This window comes from Populus euphratica, unplaced genomic scaffold, assembly GCF_000495115.2.
Source record: "Populus euphratica unplaced genomic scaffold, PopEup_1.0 scaffold202.1, whole genome shotgun sequence".
NCBI classification, from domain to species: Eukaryota; Viridiplantae; Streptophyta; class Magnoliopsida; order Malpighiales; family Salicaceae; genus Populus; species Populus euphratica.
The window spans coordinates 329,730-351,687 of NW_011499975.1; the positions used below are offsets into that span (position 1 = coordinate 329,730).

General features: G+C 36.1%; 2 protein-coding genes across 8 annotated transcripts; one reads left to right on the forward strand and one right to left on the reverse strand.

The window, feature by feature from the left end:
• Positions 1–4,943: 4,943 nt before the first annotated feature.
• LOC105139489 (cellulose synthase A catalytic subunit 2 [UDP-forming]-like) lies at positions 4,944–12,244 on the forward strand. The gene is made up of 14 exons (XM_011045940.1): positions 4,944–5,567; positions 6,174–6,369; positions 6,484–6,719; positions 6,830–6,926; positions 7,044–7,230; positions 8,305–8,571; positions 8,665–9,010; positions 9,284–9,421; positions 9,536–9,661; positions 9,750–9,962; positions 10,068–10,338; positions 10,586–10,782; positions 10,892–11,242; positions 11,338–12,244. Exons 1-14 carry the CDS (start codon positions 5,487–5,489, stop codon positions 11,917–11,919), a joined length of 3,288 nt encoding a protein of 1,095 aa, XP_011044242.1. The 5' UTR covers positions 4,944–5,486; the 3' UTR covers positions 11,920–12,244.
• Positions 12,245–12,744: 500 nt separating this feature from the next.
• Positions 12,745–21,623, reverse strand: LOC105139490 (uncharacterized). Of its 7 annotated transcripts, XM_011045947.1 has the most exons (10): positions 21,364–21,623; positions 18,815–21,086; positions 18,190–18,636; positions 18,010–18,087; positions 16,637–17,830; positions 16,019–16,555; positions 14,824–15,660; positions 14,489–14,566; positions 13,365–14,408; positions 12,745–13,245 (listed from the first exon to the last, which is right to left on the reverse strand). In XM_011045947.1, exons 1-10 carry the CDS (start codon positions 21,490–21,492, stop codon positions 12,950–12,952), a joined length of 6,912 nt encoding a protein of 2,303 aa, XP_011044249.1. In that variant the 5' UTR covers positions 21,493–21,623; the 3' UTR covers positions 12,745–12,949. The 7 variants fall into 7 exon arrangements, with proteins under 7 accessions (XP_011044249.1, XP_011044248.1, XP_011044244.1 ...); XM_011045946.1 differs by having other exon boundaries at positions 16,019–17,830; positions 18,010–18,084; positions 18,226–18,636; XM_011045942.1 differs by having other exon boundaries at positions 16,019–17,830; positions 18,010–18,084.
• Positions 21,624–21,958: the final 335 nt, after the last annotated feature.

Genomic DNA, 21,958 nt, shown 5'->3' on the forward strand with positions numbered 1-21,958 from the left:
GGGCGTGCTCTGCACTTGTTGTGTTTTTCAGGGAATCCATGATTTACCGCTGGATTCTATATAAAAATCATTTCTTCTTAGAACTAGTAAATCCAGAATCATTATTATTATTTTTTACGATTAGAGATGTCATGAGGTCAACACTAAATCCACTTCTCGATCCCGTCTAATACAAGGTAATCCATGTTGAAATCAAGAGATTCATCATTGTTATTTATTTTATTTACTTTTTACATTCTAATTTGAAGTCTGTTATAAGAGGGGTGTTTCCTAGCGTGATTTTAAAAAATAAAAAAAAAATTATTTCAATTAAATTTTTTATATTTTTTAATTATTAAATTGTTGTAATATTAAAAATAAAATTTAAAAAATAAAAATAAAAATTATTTTAATATATTTTTAAATATAAAACATTTTAAAAAACAAATTCTACCTGAATAGATACTTGAAAGCTCGGTCTAATTATGCTTTTTAAAAATTTAAAATTTTTTTCAAATTAAATTATTTTTTTGCTTTTTGATGGTTTAAAAGTATTGTTATTAAAAAATAATTTAAAAAAAAATATTATTTTAATATATTTTTAAACGAAAAATTATTTTAAAAAATAATATTTATTATTGTTTAAGATACCCTAAAAAAACCTATTTTTTATAATTATTAACATAGAATTTCATGTTTCAGAATTATTAATCGACAATAGAGATCTATTTATGTTTGTAATTTAAGAATTTTTTAAAAAAATTTAAAAAAATTATTTTTTATTTTAAATTAATATTTTTAGATTATCTTAAAATACTAATATCAAAAATAAAAAATATTATTTAAATATATTTTTAAATAAAAAATATTTTAAAAAATAACTATCATCATATTCTCCCTGAACTCCAAGCTGGATGTATCCACCGATTTAAGAAATTACACTGACTACAAGATTACTCTTATTTCTTACATTCTAAGAGATCTCATTCTCACCCCGAACTCATATAGCTATTAATTTAAGAGTTTGTACCAACAACAAATTGAAATATCGGAAGCTCTTGATTTTCTACTTGAAATAAACACCCTTTTTTTTTTTAACTGATCTAGCAGACGTTTTCCTTGATCGTGATCATTGAGGCGGGATTGTGCATTATTGAAGATTTGCTTGGATAGTGGCCAAATCACGTATTCTAAACCATTTTAAATGGACAAATATACGCCAATTTGACCTGACAAATATATATTTAATAGCATGTAAAGCAAGTTCGAGTTTTTATTGTCTTGGTGCCCTCAATTTACTATAATCTAATACTATAATATATAGCACAAGATACCTTGAGCCTTCCCAAAGAAAAAGAGATCATGTTAACTGGGCACTCATCCATATGCGCTGCAGCCATGGTTCCAGTTATCTTACAATTAAAACTTTAATTGGTAAATACACACACACACACACTTTGGATTAGTTTTTTAATGACTAATGGATCCTGAAAAATAAACTAAATAAAGGGTAAAGATGCTATTAAACTATTCACCTAAGCTATTTTTTTGAATATTTAATTAGCTTTTGATAATTACCTAACAATGAACACATTAATTTACGATAAATACCTGGATAAAGATAGGCAATTAGGAGGTGCACTCCTTTTGTTGCTAAGCCAAATAACCTTTTAGCACAAAAGTCAGAACCTTCAAAACTGTTAAATAATGGAAGGAGCTTTTAAGAAGCACGTCGCTGAGCATAGATGGTTGATTTCCGAAATTGAATTAAGAAAAGAAAAAAAGAAGCATGATTAGCAGGGCGCATCAATACAACATGGGAAAGGCCACTCTCCCTTTTCTTCACTGCCAAGGAAAACATCTAATTGGCCGGAAGTTAAACAGAAAAGGGTGGGTATATAGTAGTTTAATCATGAACCGCGTTGCGCTGTTAATTAGATATTTTTATTTTTTATTAAAAAAAAATTATATATTTGTTCTTTCATTATATTTTTATAATTAAATTCTTTTAAAAAATTATGGGTATATTTAATTAAATAAATTAAGAATTATGTGTGTTAATAATTTTTAAAAAAAATCATTAACACCAACTAAGAATAAAGCCTAAAAACTCAAGAAATATTTATAAATCAAGATACTTGATAATATAAGATGAGATATTTAATCGGTTATATTTTTTTAATCTTGTTAATCAAAATATTCTTTTTATCTATTCAAACGATAATAGCAATAAACAAATGCATTACATTAATTTTTTGGATAAAATAAAAAGAAAAGAACAACATGCAAAAGCTTTACATATTAGAAAAAATTATCTATTTTTTTATTTTTAAAAATAAATTTCATCCATACAGAATATTTCAAAAAGTTATATGTGAATAAAAAAATCTCTTAAAAAATAAAATATACAAAATTATTATTTTTTAAATCCCCACCTAAAAAAAGGTTAAGTGAGCAAATTAGAAAAACAAATCATAGATGAGTGATATTAATTAAAATATAAATTTTAAAATTATTTTTAAAAAGGCATGTTAAAAAAAGTATCAATAAAAAGGTGAAATTAAATAAATAATAACTTTTATTTTATAGTTTAACTTGTCAACCCTTGATTCAGGTTACAGACTCAAGCAAGTTAAATAATGTTTTTCTCTTAAATCTACAAAGGGATATTAATCTAAATATAAAAAACAAAAGTTAAAAAAAAATTAAAATAAGAACTTTTAAAAAATTAAGAATAAAACTAATTTAAAAAAAGAACATGTAAAGGTCGAGCGTTACTGGGACTGACTCATTCACCAGGACCTACAAATAAGGGTATATTGTTATATTATATTTGGAGCGGATGACATGTTGTTTATCCTATTGTTTCTAAGAAAAAAAATCAAATCAAATTCTTATTTAATTTAAAAACTCATTTTTAATTTTTTTTACTCAAAATACATAAAAAAACATCATCGGAGCTGTGATAAACATATTTGTGAACTCAAAAACAATCACAAAACTCCAAATCAACCTAAAACAAAAAATTATTTTCAATTTTAAATATGTATTTTTAGATAATTTTAAGAAACAGTCACTTAATATAAATTTTTATAATCAAATGGAACCATTTAACATGAATATAGATTGTTTTAGTAGTTTAAATTTGTGTCAACTATATATTTTTTTTTCAACACTTGAATCCAGTGATTTTTCTCTATTTTTTTCAAATTAATAACTAAAAAACAATAAAAATTAATTTTTATATCAAAATAAAATTGATAAAAATACCGAGATATGACCATCCATAACTTCAAATGTATAAAAATAAAATAAAACTTTTTTATATTAACTTTAAGAACATCATTTATTTATTTTATGGTGCCTTTATATTCCGATCTCTCGTGGAAAATCTTGAACAATCCATCCACAGTATGTCATAAAACAACACAGTACTCCACAGGAAAAAACCAACTCCTATTGGTTTTCTACATGTTTTTTATTTAACTCTGTGATGGTTTGTTTTTGTATTTTAAAAAATTAAAATTTTTTATTTTTTATTTTAAATTAGTATTATTTAAAATTTTTTCTGATATTTTGATATTTTGATATATTAATATTAAAAATAATTTTTTAAAAATAAAAAATAATTTTCAAATATTTTCAAATGGATAGAAACACTCCTTTCACCAGCAAATCAGGTCAACAAAATGAGTTGGGATTTTATAGTCTTTTGCTTTGGAGACTCGTAATTCTTTTTCCGTTTTAAAGGAAAAAAAATATAAAAAAAAGCACGCTGCCCAACAACCACAAGAAACAAGAAAGGTCAAGGGAAGAGTGGAAGGCTATTTTGGTCATAATCCTAGAGCAGTGACAACCCTACCTGCTTTGACATCTTCAGCTCAGTGGCCACACACGAGCCACACGTGACAGCTTTCCTCCCCATCCTGTCCATCTTCAATTACCGAAACAGGCCACAGCATACTGGTAAGTGGCAACAGTATTTTTAAAAATAAAAATATTCCTCGTACTTCTTTCTGTGATGGCATGCAAGCAGTGAATGTTTGTTTGTATGTTATATTCTATTTTTGAAGTTTTTTTTAAAATATTAAATTATTTTTATTTTATATTTTTTGAGTGGTCTAAATTTACTTATATTAAAAATAAATTATTTTATTATATTTTTAATTAAAAATATAATAAATAACAACATCAAACATACTTTTAAAGTCGTAAATTGAGACTTTTAAGTAATAGTTGGTATATTTTTTATAAATTAATTTAAATTATATTTTGATTTTTTTATTTAAAAAACTACAAATATGTTTTATTAGAAATGATTTTTTATTTAAATAAGATTTTTATGTAAATAAGTTTTATTAAAAAATAACTTTTATATTATTATTTCAAGTCAACTTATTTCTTTGATTTGGTAAAAAGGAGATAACTTGTGATGCAATTTACAAATCTATAGGGAAACAAATAATCAAAACTTAAAAGTTACTTGCGTTACAATACACAAGTTAATGAGAATTATTAATTTAACTTAAATTTACCACCGCACAAATGGTTTAACATCAAAACGTAAATTAAAAAACCTTCAATAAAAAAGAAATTTTTTTTTTCTTAGCAATTCTAATATTTCATAAACCGAACAACAGCACAAGTCAGAAGCGTATGCAATTACTAAAAACACCCTTTTACCACTCTCCAGAAAGCAGCTCCGGTGGGGCGCCACCCTTGTCCCCACCACCATCACAACAGCAGCCACCACTCTCCATAAAAATAATTGGCGCACAACTAAAATCCCTTTAATCCATTTTGTTCACTGCATAAAACCCACAGATGCAAAAACGTATACATATACATATACGTACATACATACATATACATACACATAAATGAGGGCTGGAGGTAGACATACCAACCGACACACCCCTGGAGATCAATACGTTAATCTGATCTTATTTATTGTCTGTGTCTCTACCTCGTCTCTTGTGTATTACGCGTTGAATTTCCTTTCTATTCCTCTCTCTCTCTCTCTTCTTTTCTCAATCAATATAATATTTTTCTCTTTCTAAAGAAATTACATTTTGCGTATAATTATCTGTGGCAAGCAAAGTGGCGTCACAGTTCAAGACCACCCAGTCTAACTGAGAGAACCCAGCTGGGTGATCCGTGAAGAAAAGAATCAACCAACAAAATAATCGAACAAAAAAGGGGGGAAATCAAGCCTTTTTTTTAATCTAATTTCTCTTTATGGTATTTTATTGTAATTGAAATTGACACTTCTGAAATTCTCTCTTCCTATATATATCTCCTCTCTCTCATAGTAGTACTGTAATGTCGTGTTTTCTTGAACTGGGAGGCTGAGAGAGTGGGCTAAAATTGAAAGTACAGAGAGAGAAGAGCTAAAGTTTCGAGTTTTGTGGGTTTTTGAGTGATGAGAGACGGAAAGAGAGAGGGGGGAAGATAGTCATATTGTGAGTTGAGATTGGAGGGGTATTTTCTTGTGTGGTAAGCTATAAATGGAGACCAAAGGGAGACTCGTTGCTGGTTCTCACAATAGAAACGAGTTTGTTCTTATCAATGCGGATGAAATAGCAAGGGTAAGTGCTACTTGGATTTTTTTTTTCTCTTTTCAGTGTTTTGTGGATTCAAACAGTGTGATCCTGGAGAACACTGTTTCTCGTTTTATGGCTCCATTTCTGCATTTTGAACACACCCATTTGCCTATCTCGAGTACTTTTGGCGGTGACAACTGATTTTGTGTGAAGTTCAGGGATCCCAGTTGGTTTTTAAACAGTGAAAGCGATTCTAATGGTTTTTCTTTTTTCTTTTTCCAGTGTATACTTGGAAGATTTTTAAGCATACTACTCATGCTTAATATATTGATTTCTTTAAGTTGATAGAGGATCATATTATTGCGAAATGTGTTGTCTCAAATTTCTTTTCTTGTGCACTGCGGTAATATATTTTTATGAACAGTTTTCATTAATCAGTTCCTGTTTTTATTCCCTTTTAAGCTCTAGATTTCAGAGCTAGTTAATGAAATGTTGTATGAAATTTTGCAACTTTGATTCCCATCAGCTCTTTTTTTTTTTTGTGAGATCGAGCAGCTAAAATATCTCAAGCTTTTGCAACCTTCATTTCATCAACTGATGTTGCTCCATGGTCTGATTGAGATTTAATTTTATAGCTGCTATCAATTCCAGGTCACATCTGTTAAAGAATTAAGCGGGCAGATTTGCAAGATCTGCGGGGATGAGATAGAAATTACAGTAGACGGGGAGCCATTTGTTGCTTGCAATGAATGTGCATTCCCTGTGTGTAGACCTTGCTATGAGTATGAAAGAAGAGAGGGCAATCAAGCCTGCCCTCAATGCCGAACCAGATACAAGCGTATCAAAGGTTACCCTCTCACTGTCTTTGCTGTATCGACCGTTTTATGCTATATTCGTTGAAAACCCTTGGTGAGATTTTGATATCAGTTCAACAATAGCTGAAACATGCGACCTATTGCAGGGAGTCCTAGAGTTGACGGGGATGAGGAAGAGGAGGATACTGATGATTTGGAGAATGAATTTGACATGGGGATCAATGACAGGAGAGACCCTCACCAGGTCGCTGAAGCCTTGCTAGCTGCTCGCCTCAACACTGGCCGTGGTTCCCAATCCAATGTTTCTGGGTTTGCCACACCATCCGAGTTCGACTCTGCTTCTGTTGTTCCTGAAATTCCTCTCCTGACATATGGTGAAGAGGTAGATTTGATTGTTCTGATTTCACTCTTCAATTTGTATCTTCTGTATTTTAAAACTGTAATTTTTACTTATTTGGTGTTCACATGATGAGACTGGGTTTTTTGGTGTAGGATGCTGGAATCTCTTCTGATAAGCATGCCCTTATTATACCCCCATTTCGTGGAAAACGAATTCACCCAATGCCATTTCCGGACTCTTCCATGTCCTGTAAGTCCATTAAATTGATGAATTACAACTTTTGTGAAATACATCTTGACTTTAATGGCTGTTTAGATTTTTGCCTCATCTTAGCCCAGTGTGTGTTTACTTGTGTTGACGCTGCAGTGCCACCAAGGCCTATGGATCCTAATAAAGACTTGGCAGTGTATGGGTATGGAACGGTTGCATGGAAGGAAAGAATGGAGGAGTGGAAGAAAAAGCAGAGTGATAAACTTCAGGTGGTCAAGCACCAACGAGGAAAGGGTGGTGAAAACAATGGTGGAGATGAATTGGATGATCCTGATTTGCCTATGTAAGAGCGCTAACTGATCAAGTATTCCTCTGCAGAGTGTTAGCTCATTCTTTTTCCTTTCAAGAGCTTGATTATTTGACTTTTAGCCTATCAAATCCCCTTTGTTTTATCTTAAGTAAGATATTGTTCCTTGATTTGCTCTGGGACTTGGCTGCTTCAATTAGTCCGACACAGTAATCTCAATCATGAAGATTATTTTTCCTTTTCTGATTATTTTTATTTATTCATCTTTAGCCTGGTGTTGGCAGAAGGCTGGAAAAGGTCACTAGTATGAAAATTTTTCATTTTAATATACGAAATTATGCCAAGTAATCACAAGTATACTTGCTGAACTTTTTTGTATTCAAAATACGATTACCAGCAACAATTACTAAGATGTTGCAGTTGTTGTGAAAAAAAAAACAGTTGTTATGTAGAACTTCCACCTACGATAAGAACGAGGTTTGCATGCCATGTTGTTGCAATGACATTAAATGTGAAGTTGTTGATTGGAATTTCTATTGCCATCAGGAAACATTTAATTTAATTTAATTACATTCTAAAAGTGACTGTTGTTAATCACAAAACGCTAAGAAGTGATTTTAATATCTACTATATTGTAAGTTATACTCCATTTGACACTTCTAGCAATGATTTGGTCGTCATGTCTGAATGTAATTCTCAATACTTGTTTAATCATTGGTGAGAACTGAGATAAGTTTATCTGATTAGTGATATGTCCTTGCAAAAAGTTTGTTACTGTGAAGGCATAACTGTTTTATGATTTTTCACAAATTGCAGCTTGTAAAAATAACTATTTTAGTTGGTTTTATACTCAATATACTCCAAGCATGGATGCCCCTGTGCATTTGCTAAGCATATGAAAATAGATGCTTTGTGTTTCTAAAACCATAACTAGACACGTTTCAGGTTTTATGTCCAGTATTTTGGGTGTCAATGTGAAGTATAGTACTTGGAAATTCTAGCTTTTAAACAAATTTAGTGAGTGAAGGTCCATCCAATCCTGTTTTTTCTGTCACTTTCTGCTTCTAGAGTTTGGATTAGAAAAACTAATTGTCCACCATGATTTGATAGGATGGATGAAGGAAGGCAGCCTCTTTCAAGGAAACTACCAATTTCTTCAAGCAAGATTAGCCCATACAGATTGATCATTATACTCAGGCTTGTGATTCTCAGCCTCTTTTTTCACTATAGAATTCTTCATCCAGTCAACGATGCCTATGGATTGTGGCTTACATCAGTAATTTGTGAAATATGGTTTGCTGTATCATGGATATTAGATCAGTTTCCAAAATGGTTCCCAATTGAGCGAGAAACATATCTTGACAGATTATCATTGAGGTGCTGCCTCTCTCTCTCTCTCTCTCTCACACACACACACATCACGGTTATCATTCTCAGAAATTTCATGTTCAAATTTTAACTGTTTCATAGGTATGAGAAAGAGGGGAAGCCATCTGAGTTAGCGAGCGTTGACGTATTTGTTAGTACTGTTGATCCTATGAAAGAACCTCCACTTATCACTGCAAACACAGTCTTGTCCATCCTTTCTGTAGATTATCCAGTCGAAAAAGTTGCGTGCTATGTTTCAGATGATGGTGCAGCCATGCTAACTTTTGAAGCTATCTCTGAGACATCCGAATTTGCAAGAAAGTGGGTCCCTTTCTGCGAGAGGTTCAGCATTGAGCCTCGGGCTCCAGAATGGTATTTTGCTAAGAAGGTTGACTATTTGAAAGACAAAGTCGATCCAGCATTTATCAGAGAGCGTCGTGCCATGAAGGTTTGTGACTCATCCCTTCTAGTTGTTTATGCTATTATTCAATCCCTGTCTCAATCTTTTACATGACTTGTTCAAAAAATCCATAAAATGAAAATTCATAAAATATGATTAGGGAAGAAGCTTGCCTTTGCATTCAATATAAAATGAAAGCTAAACTTGTTCTGCTGGAATTATTGTAACCACAATAATGATATCCTCATCATTAATAAAAAAAAATTGGGTTCATTCTAGCAAATGACACTATGGTTTTTTGTTGTTCTTTGTTGGTACCAGAGAGAATATGAAGAGTTCAAAGTTCGAATAAACGGATTAGTTGCTATGGCGCAGAAGGTTCCCGAGGATGGTTGGACAATGCAGGATGGCTCTCCATGGCCGGGGAATAATGTCAGAGATCATCCAGGAATGATTCAGGTGAAAGATGTTGTTTGAATACATTTAGTGTGGTGTCAGATGCCATACCATCCCACTGACCTTATAGTTAGTGAGGCAATGCAAGTAACTCTAATTCTTACTATCATCCTTCAGGTTTTCCTTGGTCATAATGGAGTTCATGATGTTGAAGGAAATGAATTGCCCCGTCTAGTTTATGTGTCTCGTGAGAAGAGACCAGGATTTGATCACCACAAAAAAGCTGGGGCTATGAATGCTTTGGTAAAACAATCACACATGCACACAGACTGTTCTGGCATTTGATCATTGTTTTCCCTCCCTAACATTTTGTGTTGGCCAATTGATGCAGGTGAGGGTCTCTGCAATCATATCAAATGCTCCGTACATGCTGAATGTTGATTGTGATCACTATATAAACAATAGCAAGGCACTTCGCGAAGCCATGTGCTTCATGATGGACCCAACATCTGGAAAGAAAATTTGTTATGTTCAATTTCCGCAAAGATTTGATGGGATTGATCGTCATGATAGATACTCAAATCGTAATGTTGTATTCTTTGATGTAAGTAAAAATCTTTATAATGTTGATTTGATACACACACAAGCTTTCTTGTTTATTTTCATTTATTTTTTTAATAAGCTCATTCCAATTTTTTTATAAATGCAGATCAATATGAAAGGATTGGATGGCATACAAGGACCTATATATGTTGGTACTGGATGTGTCTTCAGGAGGCAAGCACTTTATGGGTACGATGCCCCTATCAAGAAGAAGCCCCCAGGGAGGACATGCAATTGCTTGCCAAGATGGTGCTGCTGCTGTTGCCGATCTAAAAAGAAGAATAAGAAATCAAAATCAAAATCAAATGAAAAAAAGAAGAGCAAGGAGGCTTCTAAGCAGATACACGCATTAGAAAATATTGAGGAGGGTATTGAAGGTAAGAGTAACACTTAATTGTTTCGTGGAGTTAAAATATCAATAGTTTCTTGAAGATATCAAAGGATTAAATAATCTCCACTCATTTGTGTGTTTTGAGTTGGATATTAATGTTTTTTGACTTCCAGTAGCCAGGTCAAATTAGTCCCTCATCTATTTTTGAAATCTTGGATAGTGTTGCTCTTTTTGCTTGCATTAGACCGAACAAAAGCCTGATCATTGCTGTGATTATCGAACTTTGATTTCAGGGATAGATAATGAAAAATCAGCCTTGATGCCTCAGATAAAATTTGAGAAAAAATTTGGACAGTCATCAGTTTTCATAGCCGCTACACTTATGGAAGATGGTGGAGTTCCTAAAGGAGCAAGCTCTGCATCACTTTTGAAAGAAGCCATTCATGTCATTAGTTGTGGTTATGAAGATAAAACTGAATGGGGAAAAGAGGTATGCATGCCATGAATGTTCCAAACTTCACATTTTAGCTTACGGTGTTTCCTTTCGAGTAGAATTGACATTTGACTTTCCTGTTGTCTTTATTGTAATGTTGTTCTAGATTGGGTGGATTTATGGCTCTGTTACTGAGGATATATTAACTGGCTTCAAGATGCATTGCCATGGCTGGCGATCAGTGTATTGCATGCCAAAAATACCTGCATTTAAAGGTTCAGCACCAATAAACCTTTCAGATCGTCTACACCAGGTGCTCCGATGGGCACTGGGATCTGTTGAGATTTTATTGAGTAGACACTGTCCAATATGGTATGGATATGGATGTGGATTGAAATGGTTGGAACGCTTCTCTTATATAAACTCTGTTGTCTATCCATTGACATCGATCCCCTTGATTGCCTACTGTACCTTGCCTGCTGTCTGTCTGCTGACTGGGAAATTCATTGTTCCTGAGGTAATTTCTTTACCTATATCTTTTTTAAACAGATGGAACAATATTGTTTGAGTTGCAAGCCTTTCTTCTAAACCTTATTTTCATGTGGTGTACAGATTAGTAACTATGCCAGTATCATTTTCATGGCCCTCTTCATATCCATAGCTGCAACTGGTATCCTCGAAATGCAGTGGGGAGGTGTTGGCATCCATGACTGGTGGAGAAATGAGCAGTTCTGGGTCATTGGTGGTGCCTCATCTCATCTATTTGCTCTTTTCCAGGGTCTTCTGAAGGTATTGGCTGGAGTTAACACCAATTTCACTGTTACCTCCAAAGCGGCTGATGATGGAGAATTTTCAGAGCTCTACCTATTTAAATGGACATCTCTGTTGATCCCTCCTATGACTTTGCTTATAATAAACATAATTGGAGTCATAGTTGGAATTTCTGATGCCATTAATAATGGTTACGAGACTTGGGGTCCACTCTTTGGTAAGCTATTCTTTGCATTGTGGGTAATTGTCCACCTTTACCCGTTCCTCAAGGGGTTGATAGGGAAACAAGACAGGCTTCCCACCATTATTGTTGTATGGTCGATCCTTCTAGCTTCTGTTTTAACACTCTTATGGGTTCGAATCAACCCATTTGTGTCGAAAGGTGGCATTGTCTTGGAAATTTGTGGGTTGAATTGTGATTAAGACAAATGACGTAGAAGGTTTAATGGTTTTGAGTTGCATGTAGAAAGGTCGTTTTAGGTGCATAAGCGAGGTACAATTCTTATCATCGAAGATAAAAGACATCCTCCCTTGACAAAAGCATGATTCCTCGCAATAAGTTTGGAATGGAAATTGTAGTGGGGATGTGTAGATACGAAGGACTGATATACTATCATTTGTTTTGTCTAGTTTTCATTAATTCATTTGATACTTTTCTTGTTGATTATAAGATCTGTTTGTAACATGAGAAAACATGTATTATTTTGATATAATTTATGTACCCTTCTTATAAGGGAGTTCAAAATCACTTTTTGTCTGTGAGAACTTCCACATCAATTCCCTTCAGAAATGAAGTGGGATGCATTGCTCCAGCTTGTATTCTGCCGTCTTCAATTAAAATGTAGTTGCTGAGGGCATTGCTGTTCAAAATGCTTCCAAGACAGCTCTTGCAAGCTTTCCGTCAAGGGTTTTTTCACGAGTCTTCGCACAGGAGTTGTAATCTTTCTTTGACTGAATTGAAAGGCCACAAAACTTTGTGGTTCACAGTGACCATGCTTCCTGCGTAGGTACCTCTTGAAGCAGAGGATTGGTTCTACGTGTTTCCGTTCGATTTCAAATGCCTAGGCTGAGGCCATAAATATCCAAACACTACCAAAAGCAAGGTCTGTGCAAAAAAAATCACATGGCTGTACATGTTTATAGTTTCATTTCATCAGCCAGCATGCGAAAACATGACAACAATATGGTGTTATGGATACAGTGAAATTATGGCTGCATGAACAGATCAATCAGGCAAGTCCAAAGAAAAGAAACACAAACTCGGGAAATATATAATTTAAGTATTTCGTTGCTAAAGAAATCGGTGATCAGACATGGATTACACGAATAAATCTAAATCCTGCGCAACTAAAACAGAGTTTCCATATTCCTGTAAAAGATGCATGAGATATGCTCATATCTGAAAGCAAAAACTTAAAATAACCAACCAAAACCCAGAAGGGGCCCCTAAAATCTAATTGTTTCTGAGATTCCCCAGAGCCCGCCTCTTTAATAATGCGTTCGGAGCTGTCAAATTATCACGTTGCTCCCTCTTGATACTTGCCAGGTTTTCTTTCATGCCGGTATAAGTAACCATCTTCCGGGGAGTAGCTTGAACAAAACCAGTTTTATTGATCTTCCCTTTAACCATTGAAGTGTTCAACTGTTTCGCATCCGAGCTATGGCTTTCTTCGTCTTCAGCACATGAAGTTGTCTTTTGAGGTGATGGCAACTTCATTTGACGCGTCTGGCCATCGCCAACAGCAATTTCTGCAAGACAATTCACACAGCATCTTAGTTCTGTGTGCTTGGTCAATGTCTTGCGAGATCAGGTCTAGAACATCGTGCAAACAGAGAAAAGACAACCAAGCTCTTGTTTTTATTCATACCTTTACTAATAGCTGAATTCGTGATTTCCGCAGATTGATCCAAAATGGGTGCATCTGATTTGGACGACACATCCACACTCAAGTCCTTTGTTACTCCAACATCTTCGCCGCTGAGGTTTTCATTACTATGTTGTTTCAGGTAGATTGGATCGCATTCCACCCTTAGCTCTGGTGAAACAGCATCATGACAAGCATTCACCTCAGCAACATCTATCCAGATTTCTTTTTCCCCGGAATCATAAGAATGCTCGGTATTCACAGACTTGTTTTCATGATTCTCACAGTTAATACACTCTTGAATGCTATCAACCTCGAGGGGAACACAAACTTGCTTCTTTGAACCTTCGGAATCTTCAAAGTTGAGCTCATCTAAAATAGTGAAGAATGTGTGTTTTGCCTCTTCAATTTTCTCATCCATTACTTGCCCTAGTTCACCTTGTTGCTTGTCAGCAACTTGAACAGTGACTTGTTCAGTAACAACTATATTTTCTTCCACCTTCCCAGCATCCTTGTTTTTCAAATTGGTGAGCAAGAACCGTGTATCTGATGTTTGATTCTCATCTTGTTCGTTCTCTTCAAAAAATAAATTCAGCTCCCAGGCATCATTTTCTGTTATATGATGTTGAGATGCGCTGAATGAAGAACCAGCAGGGGAATCAACACCTTTCTGGCATTTGAATGGAGAAGTCACAATGCCATTTCCAAAGTCTACGATCTCCTTGGAGAAAACACCAACATCAAGCTTATGCAAGCAATGTGTTGCCTCAGTCTCTATGGCGTGGCTTTCTCTTTCTCTCTGACATGACTGCTGATTTTGAGGTGGACAGTCAAGGCCATTCATGAGAGCTGATTCATTTACTTCATCTGGGTGCTCATTTGCTTGCTCTATTGCAACTTCCCGAGGATCACTTTGGGTAGTTTCTAAGCTGGTATCGGTTGTAGCATCATTTAAAGCTTCCGTAACTTCCTCGGATCCGACATTTTGTGCTATTAAAACCTCATAGTCCTCTCTGTGGAATTCACCCTGCTCTGTGTGATTGCTTCCTACAAAACAACCATGATAAATCAAGGTGCTCTGTACATATGGATACTAAGTTAAACGAGAACATAATTAACAAACATACCTCTGTTATTGCAAGTTGTTTCTTCTCCTCTATAATTGCTCATATCTTTACAATATAATTGTGGTACAAACCTGCCTTCTGTTCCACAACAATATAAAAAAGGAAAAGCAAAAGTTTATCATCACGTTTCCTTAGTAGACGAATAATATGACACTGCAAAGCAAACTGGACTGCCTATTTGTACGTGTGTGAAGCTGATTTTATAAAAAAAATGGTAGAGAAAAAAATAATCACAATCCAAGAATGGATCTCGTATTGGATTTCTTGCCTATCGAAAGGCATTTGGTGCAACTCAACACGTTAAGATTTCAGATTTGTAGCGTGAAAACACTCACCACAAGACACGGGACCATTTTTCTGTACAACAGAACAAACTGAAGTGATTTCAGTTAAGCTACAATAGGTATCATCAAATACTAGTTGCTCTGAAGACACGTTCTGTTCTGGTTTGCTGCAGCTTAAAGACGTTTTTTGTTGCGTACATATAGCCGTTTCAGGTGATGCCTCAACTGGAATAACTGGTTGCAAAGTCCCTCCAATACCCACTTCGTCTAAGATGCCCATCTTTGAAGGGGTTACTGAGCTAACTCTGTCTATTGCACCCAGTCCTGTTTCACAGGTGTTTTGAATTTCAGGATGGGAGATATTGTCTACTTTTAAGTCTTGAGGAGCATCATCGAAAGTATTGTTGCTTATGCTTGTCTCTGCTCCATGCTCATCTAAAGGATCGTTGATTATTGAATTGTCTTTCAAGGCTACTCCATCAGATTCTTCAACTTGATGTTGTTCTCCATTCCCTAAGATCAAATTCACTTCTCGGTCGGTGAACAGGATTTCAACATTTTTGTTCACCCATACTGTATGCTCAGCATCGTTGCTTATCAAACTGTCTTTCAAGGGTTCCCCGTCAGATTCTTCAACTTGTTCTTGTTCTCCATTCACTTGGATCAAATTCGCTTCCCAGTTGGTGAACGAGATTTCTTCAACATTTTTGTTCACCTTTGTAGTATGCTCAGAATCGTTGCTTATCAAATTGTCTTTCAGGGCTTCCGCGTCAGATTCAACTTGATCATGTTCTGTCTTCCCTTGAATCAAATTCAATTCCCCGTTGGTGAACGAGGCAGATGCATCAGATCCAGTGAGAAGGTGTGGGGGTATATGGTCTGTTGCTACAGGACATACAGATCATTAAATATGAGAAATTATGCTCTTAGCCAGAAAATAACAGTAAAGAACAGTCTAAAATATAATCGTTTAATCAACCATTACATCAATTGTGAATAGGCAAAAAAAAAAGAAAAACATTCACTTAGCACTGGACGATAAATCCTTAATAGATAGCCCTTAGTGTCAAAAAAGCGTACTTGTTGAAACTAACACGACAAAAATTAACTCCAACTTGCCACACTACAAACCAAAAGATACTAAGATCTCGTGTCTGTCATTTTCAAATATTCAATCTTTAACAGGAAGGATTTTATCAGATAAGGTTTTGGTATTAATTAACACTTTCAGGCTTCAGATATTCACCTTGAGATAAAAAAACATGCAGCACTGAGACAGCATCAGTAAATGAACCCATTCCGCATGTGCCAGAAGATGACTCGGCAAATAATTTTTGTTTTGTCCAGTTGTTGCTGTCGTCAATTTTCTCAAAACAAATCTTTCCACCAATGGCCACAGACCCAGCTTCATCTGCTTCAATGTTCTTGCTGGCATCCTTTGATACAGCATTACAATTATCTTTATTCTCATGAAGAAGTTCCTCAACTGAATGCTCCGCAATGCCCTTCGAAGTAACATGTTGGAGAGCAAATATGCTGTACTTCTTCTCATCATCAATGTTGCTATGCTTCAACTTCGAATCATCCTCCACCTTTTCAACGTCTTCCTTCATAAAAGCAGCTATGACATCCATAGAGATATGGTTTTCTGAAGCAATGGAAGCACTTCTTTCTAGCTCTAAAGCATTCCCCTCTTTGAGATTATCAAATTTACCAGCCTCAGCTCCGGGTTCAAGCTCGGTGCTCATAACTACATTTGATGTTTCACCAATATCCTCACAATCTGCAGATGCAATGTCAGTGAAAGCACTGCGACCAGCATCATTAATTTTCAGAAACTCACCATAATCTGAAATCTGCTTACCAAGCCCCACAGGACCACTTGATTGTGCAGTTCCTTCATCTTCTGTGTTCGACATGTCCAATCTTTCAGCTGTCACCATTAATGATTCTTTGTCAACTGCTTCACCAGCTCCACCGATACGATTACAAAGATCACTGGGCCGTGAAGGACTATTTCGTTGTGGAGTTCCTTCATTTTGTGTGTCTGACATGTCCAATCTTTCGGTTGTTACCATTAGTGGTTTTTTGTCAGCTGCTTCACCATCTCTACTGATATGATCACAGAGATCACCACCACTCATTTCTGCAGTTTTCTCTTCATCTAAGTGCTCATCCATACCTTGTGCAAATGTGCCAGCATTGGAATCACTACCTAGAGGTAAGGTTTCGTGGTCTGTCCACATATTATTTCCTTTTGTGCTCTTGGAAGTGCTTTCACCCGATCCAACATTCTTTCGCCCTGAAATTTCAAGTTCTTTATAAATGGCTGGAGTCAGACTTGTATCAGCATTGCCATTCAGATTGGCAGCCACCTCCTCGCCGCTGCTGTAATCACAAAGCTTGGCTAAGAGAGCATCATTTGCAGTTTCCTTCCTGACAACGTGAGCGCACTGTTCTCTAGCCATATTTGTACCATTGACCATCTCTTTACTTGATACACGGAAGTCATTAGAACGGCCCATCATCATATCAAATGTTTTCCCTTCAAAACGTTTCGTTCCTTCAGAAACCAAATGAACTAAACAGGAGTCAGCGTTGGCATTTACCTTTGCAGACACCTTCTGGCAACCACTGTCATCACCGTGCTCAGTTACTACAGCGCATCCTGATTCTTCTCCAGTAGTTTCACATTGTTCAACGTCCGACTCTTCATCCATGCCTCGGCCACTGTTCGTATCCATAACAGTTTCATGGAACTTGCTAATAGACGCATCAACGGTAGCATCAATGCTGCAGTTTATTTTTGCAATCATCTCATTGTAACAACTGAGCTCCTCAGAAAGCATCGGTGAAGCATTCACTCCATTTGATACTATGTCACTGTCACTGTGCAAGGTGACTTCAGTTTCTCTTGTTATTGCCATATTATCCTCCTTTTTATCTTGCAATTCCTTCAGAGAAGATTGTGGCAAAGCATCTGAAGCAGCTTCCTTTTCCTCCAGAACATGCTTTCCATCCTTACAACTTGAATTACTCTTTGTTGTTGATTTCTCATCTAAAACATTAACAATTGAAAGGAAGTTTTCAGGTTTGTTAAAATAAGCATTACTAATTTCAGTGACATGACTGTTAATATTTGTAGATTTTCAGTGTAATTTTTATTTATACAGAAAAGCAATAGCTAACGCAGATATCAGAGCATATTCCTCAAATGTCCTCTCAAAAAAAAATCACCTTGATGTAGTCTGTTCCTGCCCACAGAGGAATCACCTGAAGAAAAGGACAATCTTTGCTTGCCAATACTAGTGGCTGCTGCCAGAAAAAGGATTGAAATAAAATGAATTCCAGATGGCAATAGAAAAGGCAAAATGCTGTCAGGATGAAGAAATCAATAAATTGCAAGATTTGGTTTACATTGTGAAGGTACAGTGGCTGCAGAACAATTTTCACCTCCATCGGTGCCTTGTTCTGGGACACTCAGACAGGTTCCTTCTCCATCTAATAGTTCATGTATGCGTGTTCCTCTAGAAACCTGAGAAACATCGCCAGAGTTTCCCTCTGAAATAAGATTTTGTTTCTCTTCAGCAGCTTTGGTGAGGACATCACCATTCTCCTGTAAGTTTATTTCAGTGCTCAAACTGACCATCTCTTCACCAGCAGCTGGTGATGCTCTATCCTCACAAGGTGCCTCTTCATACTCATTGTTATTTGCTGTAATGTTCTGTCCAGTATTTTCTAGATCACAGATACCATGCTCCAGAGCAAATGTTCTGTCAACTTCAGTTGAACAATCATTGACATCGCGACTTTCCAAGCGTAAGTCTTCTCCCAGTTCTTTTCTTTCAAGTCCTTTCTCCAACCCTGAGAAATTGGAAGGTTTATCAACATAATATTTAGAACATGTTAATTAAATACCGAAAAGAAAATAGCATGTCCTCATTCTAAACGACTTAATTGCCTGAAAATTTTGATTGATTTGCAGATGAGAAACCATTAGTCTGAAGTGATACCAGTCTGAGTTCATCTAAATTATCATTACCAGAATCTGCACCATCATCTGTAGATCTGCATGATGGATCATCCACGTCAAGTTTCTCCATGCCACCTACGACAATATTAGCCTCCTCGTTAAGGACTGCAGGCTGACTTGCATTTTTTAGCGTTTCTTGGTTTGCACAAGCAGATACTGGCGTTAGTGATATTGATGTTGGAGACGAAGTTTCCTGCAAAAAAAATTTTGTATATAAGCCCTCCTGAATGTCAGGGCATAATGCAGAGACTTCGAAGAAACTGGTTCTTCTCATTTCACTTGTTTTACTCAGAGACCCCTTCTTGTCAGAAGTTTTAAAAACTTCCTCGCAGCGGTTCAAACTGAAATTATATTTGTCCCCCGTGGCTTCCGGCAAGATCAATCCAGTGTCCTGATTTCGCATTTCTTCAGTAGATATAGCTTCCTCTACCATAGTTGGAAGTGCAGATATACTCTGTTTCTTCTTTTCAACAGTTTTGTCCAAGAAGGTATATCCAACCAAGTCACTTTTAGAGGCACGTTTTGTGGATTGTCTTGAAGGTTTACCAACTAAACATTCACCCACAACAGCAGAAGCATCTTTCTCCATCATTGGGTTACGCTTTCGTTTCAGTTGCCCAACCTTACCAACAGCTTCAACAGTTCCTAATTCATCGGTGGCCAAAGTAGAGCTTGACACAACAGTGTTGCGTCTGGACCTCCTCAGATGGCCAATGGGTACCGCAGCCTTTTCAATCCCACCTCTAGACTGTACAGAAGCTTCAACCTTGTTAACTGCCTTCAAATATGGATGCCTTGATTGCTTCCTGGTTTCCTTTTTTACCTCTGGCCCTTCACTTTCCACCTTGCCCTTTTGAGCTGTAACATGTTTCTGTCTTGAAGCATTTCTACCTTGAGCCTTCAAAGATTCCCCAGGCTGAACAGCCCTGTTCTGCTCCTTGTTAACCTTGGTAACCTCAACTGCACTTTCAACTGCACAAGCATTCCCTGCAACCTGAGCTCCAAACTTTGCCCTCTTACTAATAGCAACTTGCATGATAGATTTGGAATCTGTATCCTTTAGCATATTTCTTTTTGATCGCCTGATATCCCTTACAGATTCAAGACCTTCTTCAGGCAAGGTTACTACCTCTACGCCCTTCGGAAGCACCATAGATTTACGTCTCAAAGTATATCTACCCAAATCCTTCAACAATTCTTTATCTTGAAGAACCTTTTCACATTTATCCTGAATCTCAATGGTTTCAGATTTATTTGCAGCAAGGGAAGAAGTATTTTCCTCCAACTTAGAGTGCGACCGAGTAGTCCTGCCAACAATTTCAGTTTTGCTGAAATCTCCACTCGATAATGAAGTACCTTCCTTGTTCCTAGCATTTCTTCTTGAACGCCTGTTACCGTTCCCTGATTCAACACCTTCGTCAGTCAGAATTTCTACTGCCACCCCCTTCTGAGGCACAAAAGATTTTCTTCCCAAAGCGTAACTACCGATACCCTTCAAAGGTTCTTCAGTCTGGAGAACCTTTTGACATTCATCATGAACCTCAAAGGTTTGAGCTTTATTATCAGCTACAGAAGTATTCTCTACCTTCGCCCGTGATCGAGTAGTCCTGCCAACAATTCCACTTTTTCCCAACTCCACACTCAATAATGAAGCACTTACATTCTTCCTAGCACTTCTTCTTGGTCTCGACGGGACATTTGCAGGTTTAGCATCGTCGTTTGCACTTACATTCTCTAGAGAAACTTCATCCAACAAAGCACTCCCCTCGCTATTCCCTCTCTTTCTAGAGATTCCCCGTTTCAAATTCTTCCTCGAAACAACCAAATCTCCTTCACCCCCTTCCACATTCTTTTCAATCACCACCTCTCTACTTTTCAATTGCCTCCTACTCAAATTATCACCACCCTTCACGAGTTGAGCACCTCCATCCTTCGTAATTGCAGGAGGTTGTGGCTTATCACTAAAATCAACATTTTCCACTCCAACACTCCCTTTCTTCTCTCCTCCTCTTCCTCTCTTCTTCTCAACAACCGGCAAAACAACCTTATCTACATGTCTTTCAACTGTTCGCTGCACTCTATTCCTAGCTCTAGGGAGAGAACCATTAACTTTCCCAGAATCAACCAAGCTCCTCTTCCTTCCTTTATACACCGAAGGCTCGTATTCACGTACTTCAACATCAGGCCTGAATTTAACATTCTTTGATTTTTTAGGCACATTAGTGGAATCACTCTCGTTTGGTACTTCACCATAACCTTGCGTTATGGGATTTTCAGTTGCCTGTTTATAATTCCAAAAAAAAAAAAAATAGAGTACAATGTTTAAACCCTAATAATTGTAAAATACACACAATAAATTAACAGTAATCAATTACTTCCACAATTAATTCAAAATCTTATTGAGTTTGCATAATAAGCAACAAAACTCATTAGATCCATTGGAGATTCCAGTTTCAAACAACAACAACAAAAAGATAAGGAAATTAACATACAGAAACCATCTAGGCCTCTGATCAACAAAACGGAAAAGGAATAAGCAATCTGTAATAGAAACACACCTTGAGAGTCAAAGTCAACAAATGAGCCATTTCGGCATTGGATTTATTGGCAAGAATTCCATGCTTTTTACAAAGCGCTTGCAGTCGTTTTCTCTTCATGCCATGAAAAATCATTTCTCCATCTTCCATTTTTCTACTTCGGAAATCACTCACTCGCCATACACTTACCAGCTTTCCTTTTATTCCCTTCTTATCAGTGTGACGATGCCAGACGAAATGCTTTTTTCTTTTTCTTTTTTAAGTTGTGTGTGAGGGAGAATGCTTAAAAAAATTCAAAACGACTGGTTTTTCATTTCTCCCGCTCTTCGAAACCGGTTTATTTTCCAACAAATACCCCCACTCGCGACTCTTAATAATGATAAGAATTCGCGTCCGTGTGACAAGCTTGGAGGGTGAAACAGTAATTGACATCAAATTTAAATGGAAGGTACAGAGGGTTTGATTTATTTATTTTTTTGCTGATATTGCATGAACGCGTCTCGTCTGAAATTTCTGTACGATGGATAAGACGCTTTTGCTAGAGCCACGTGTAAGAGTCTCTTTAATTCTTAGCGTGTTTGTTTTGCATTGTCAATTACTGTTTAATGCTTTCGTC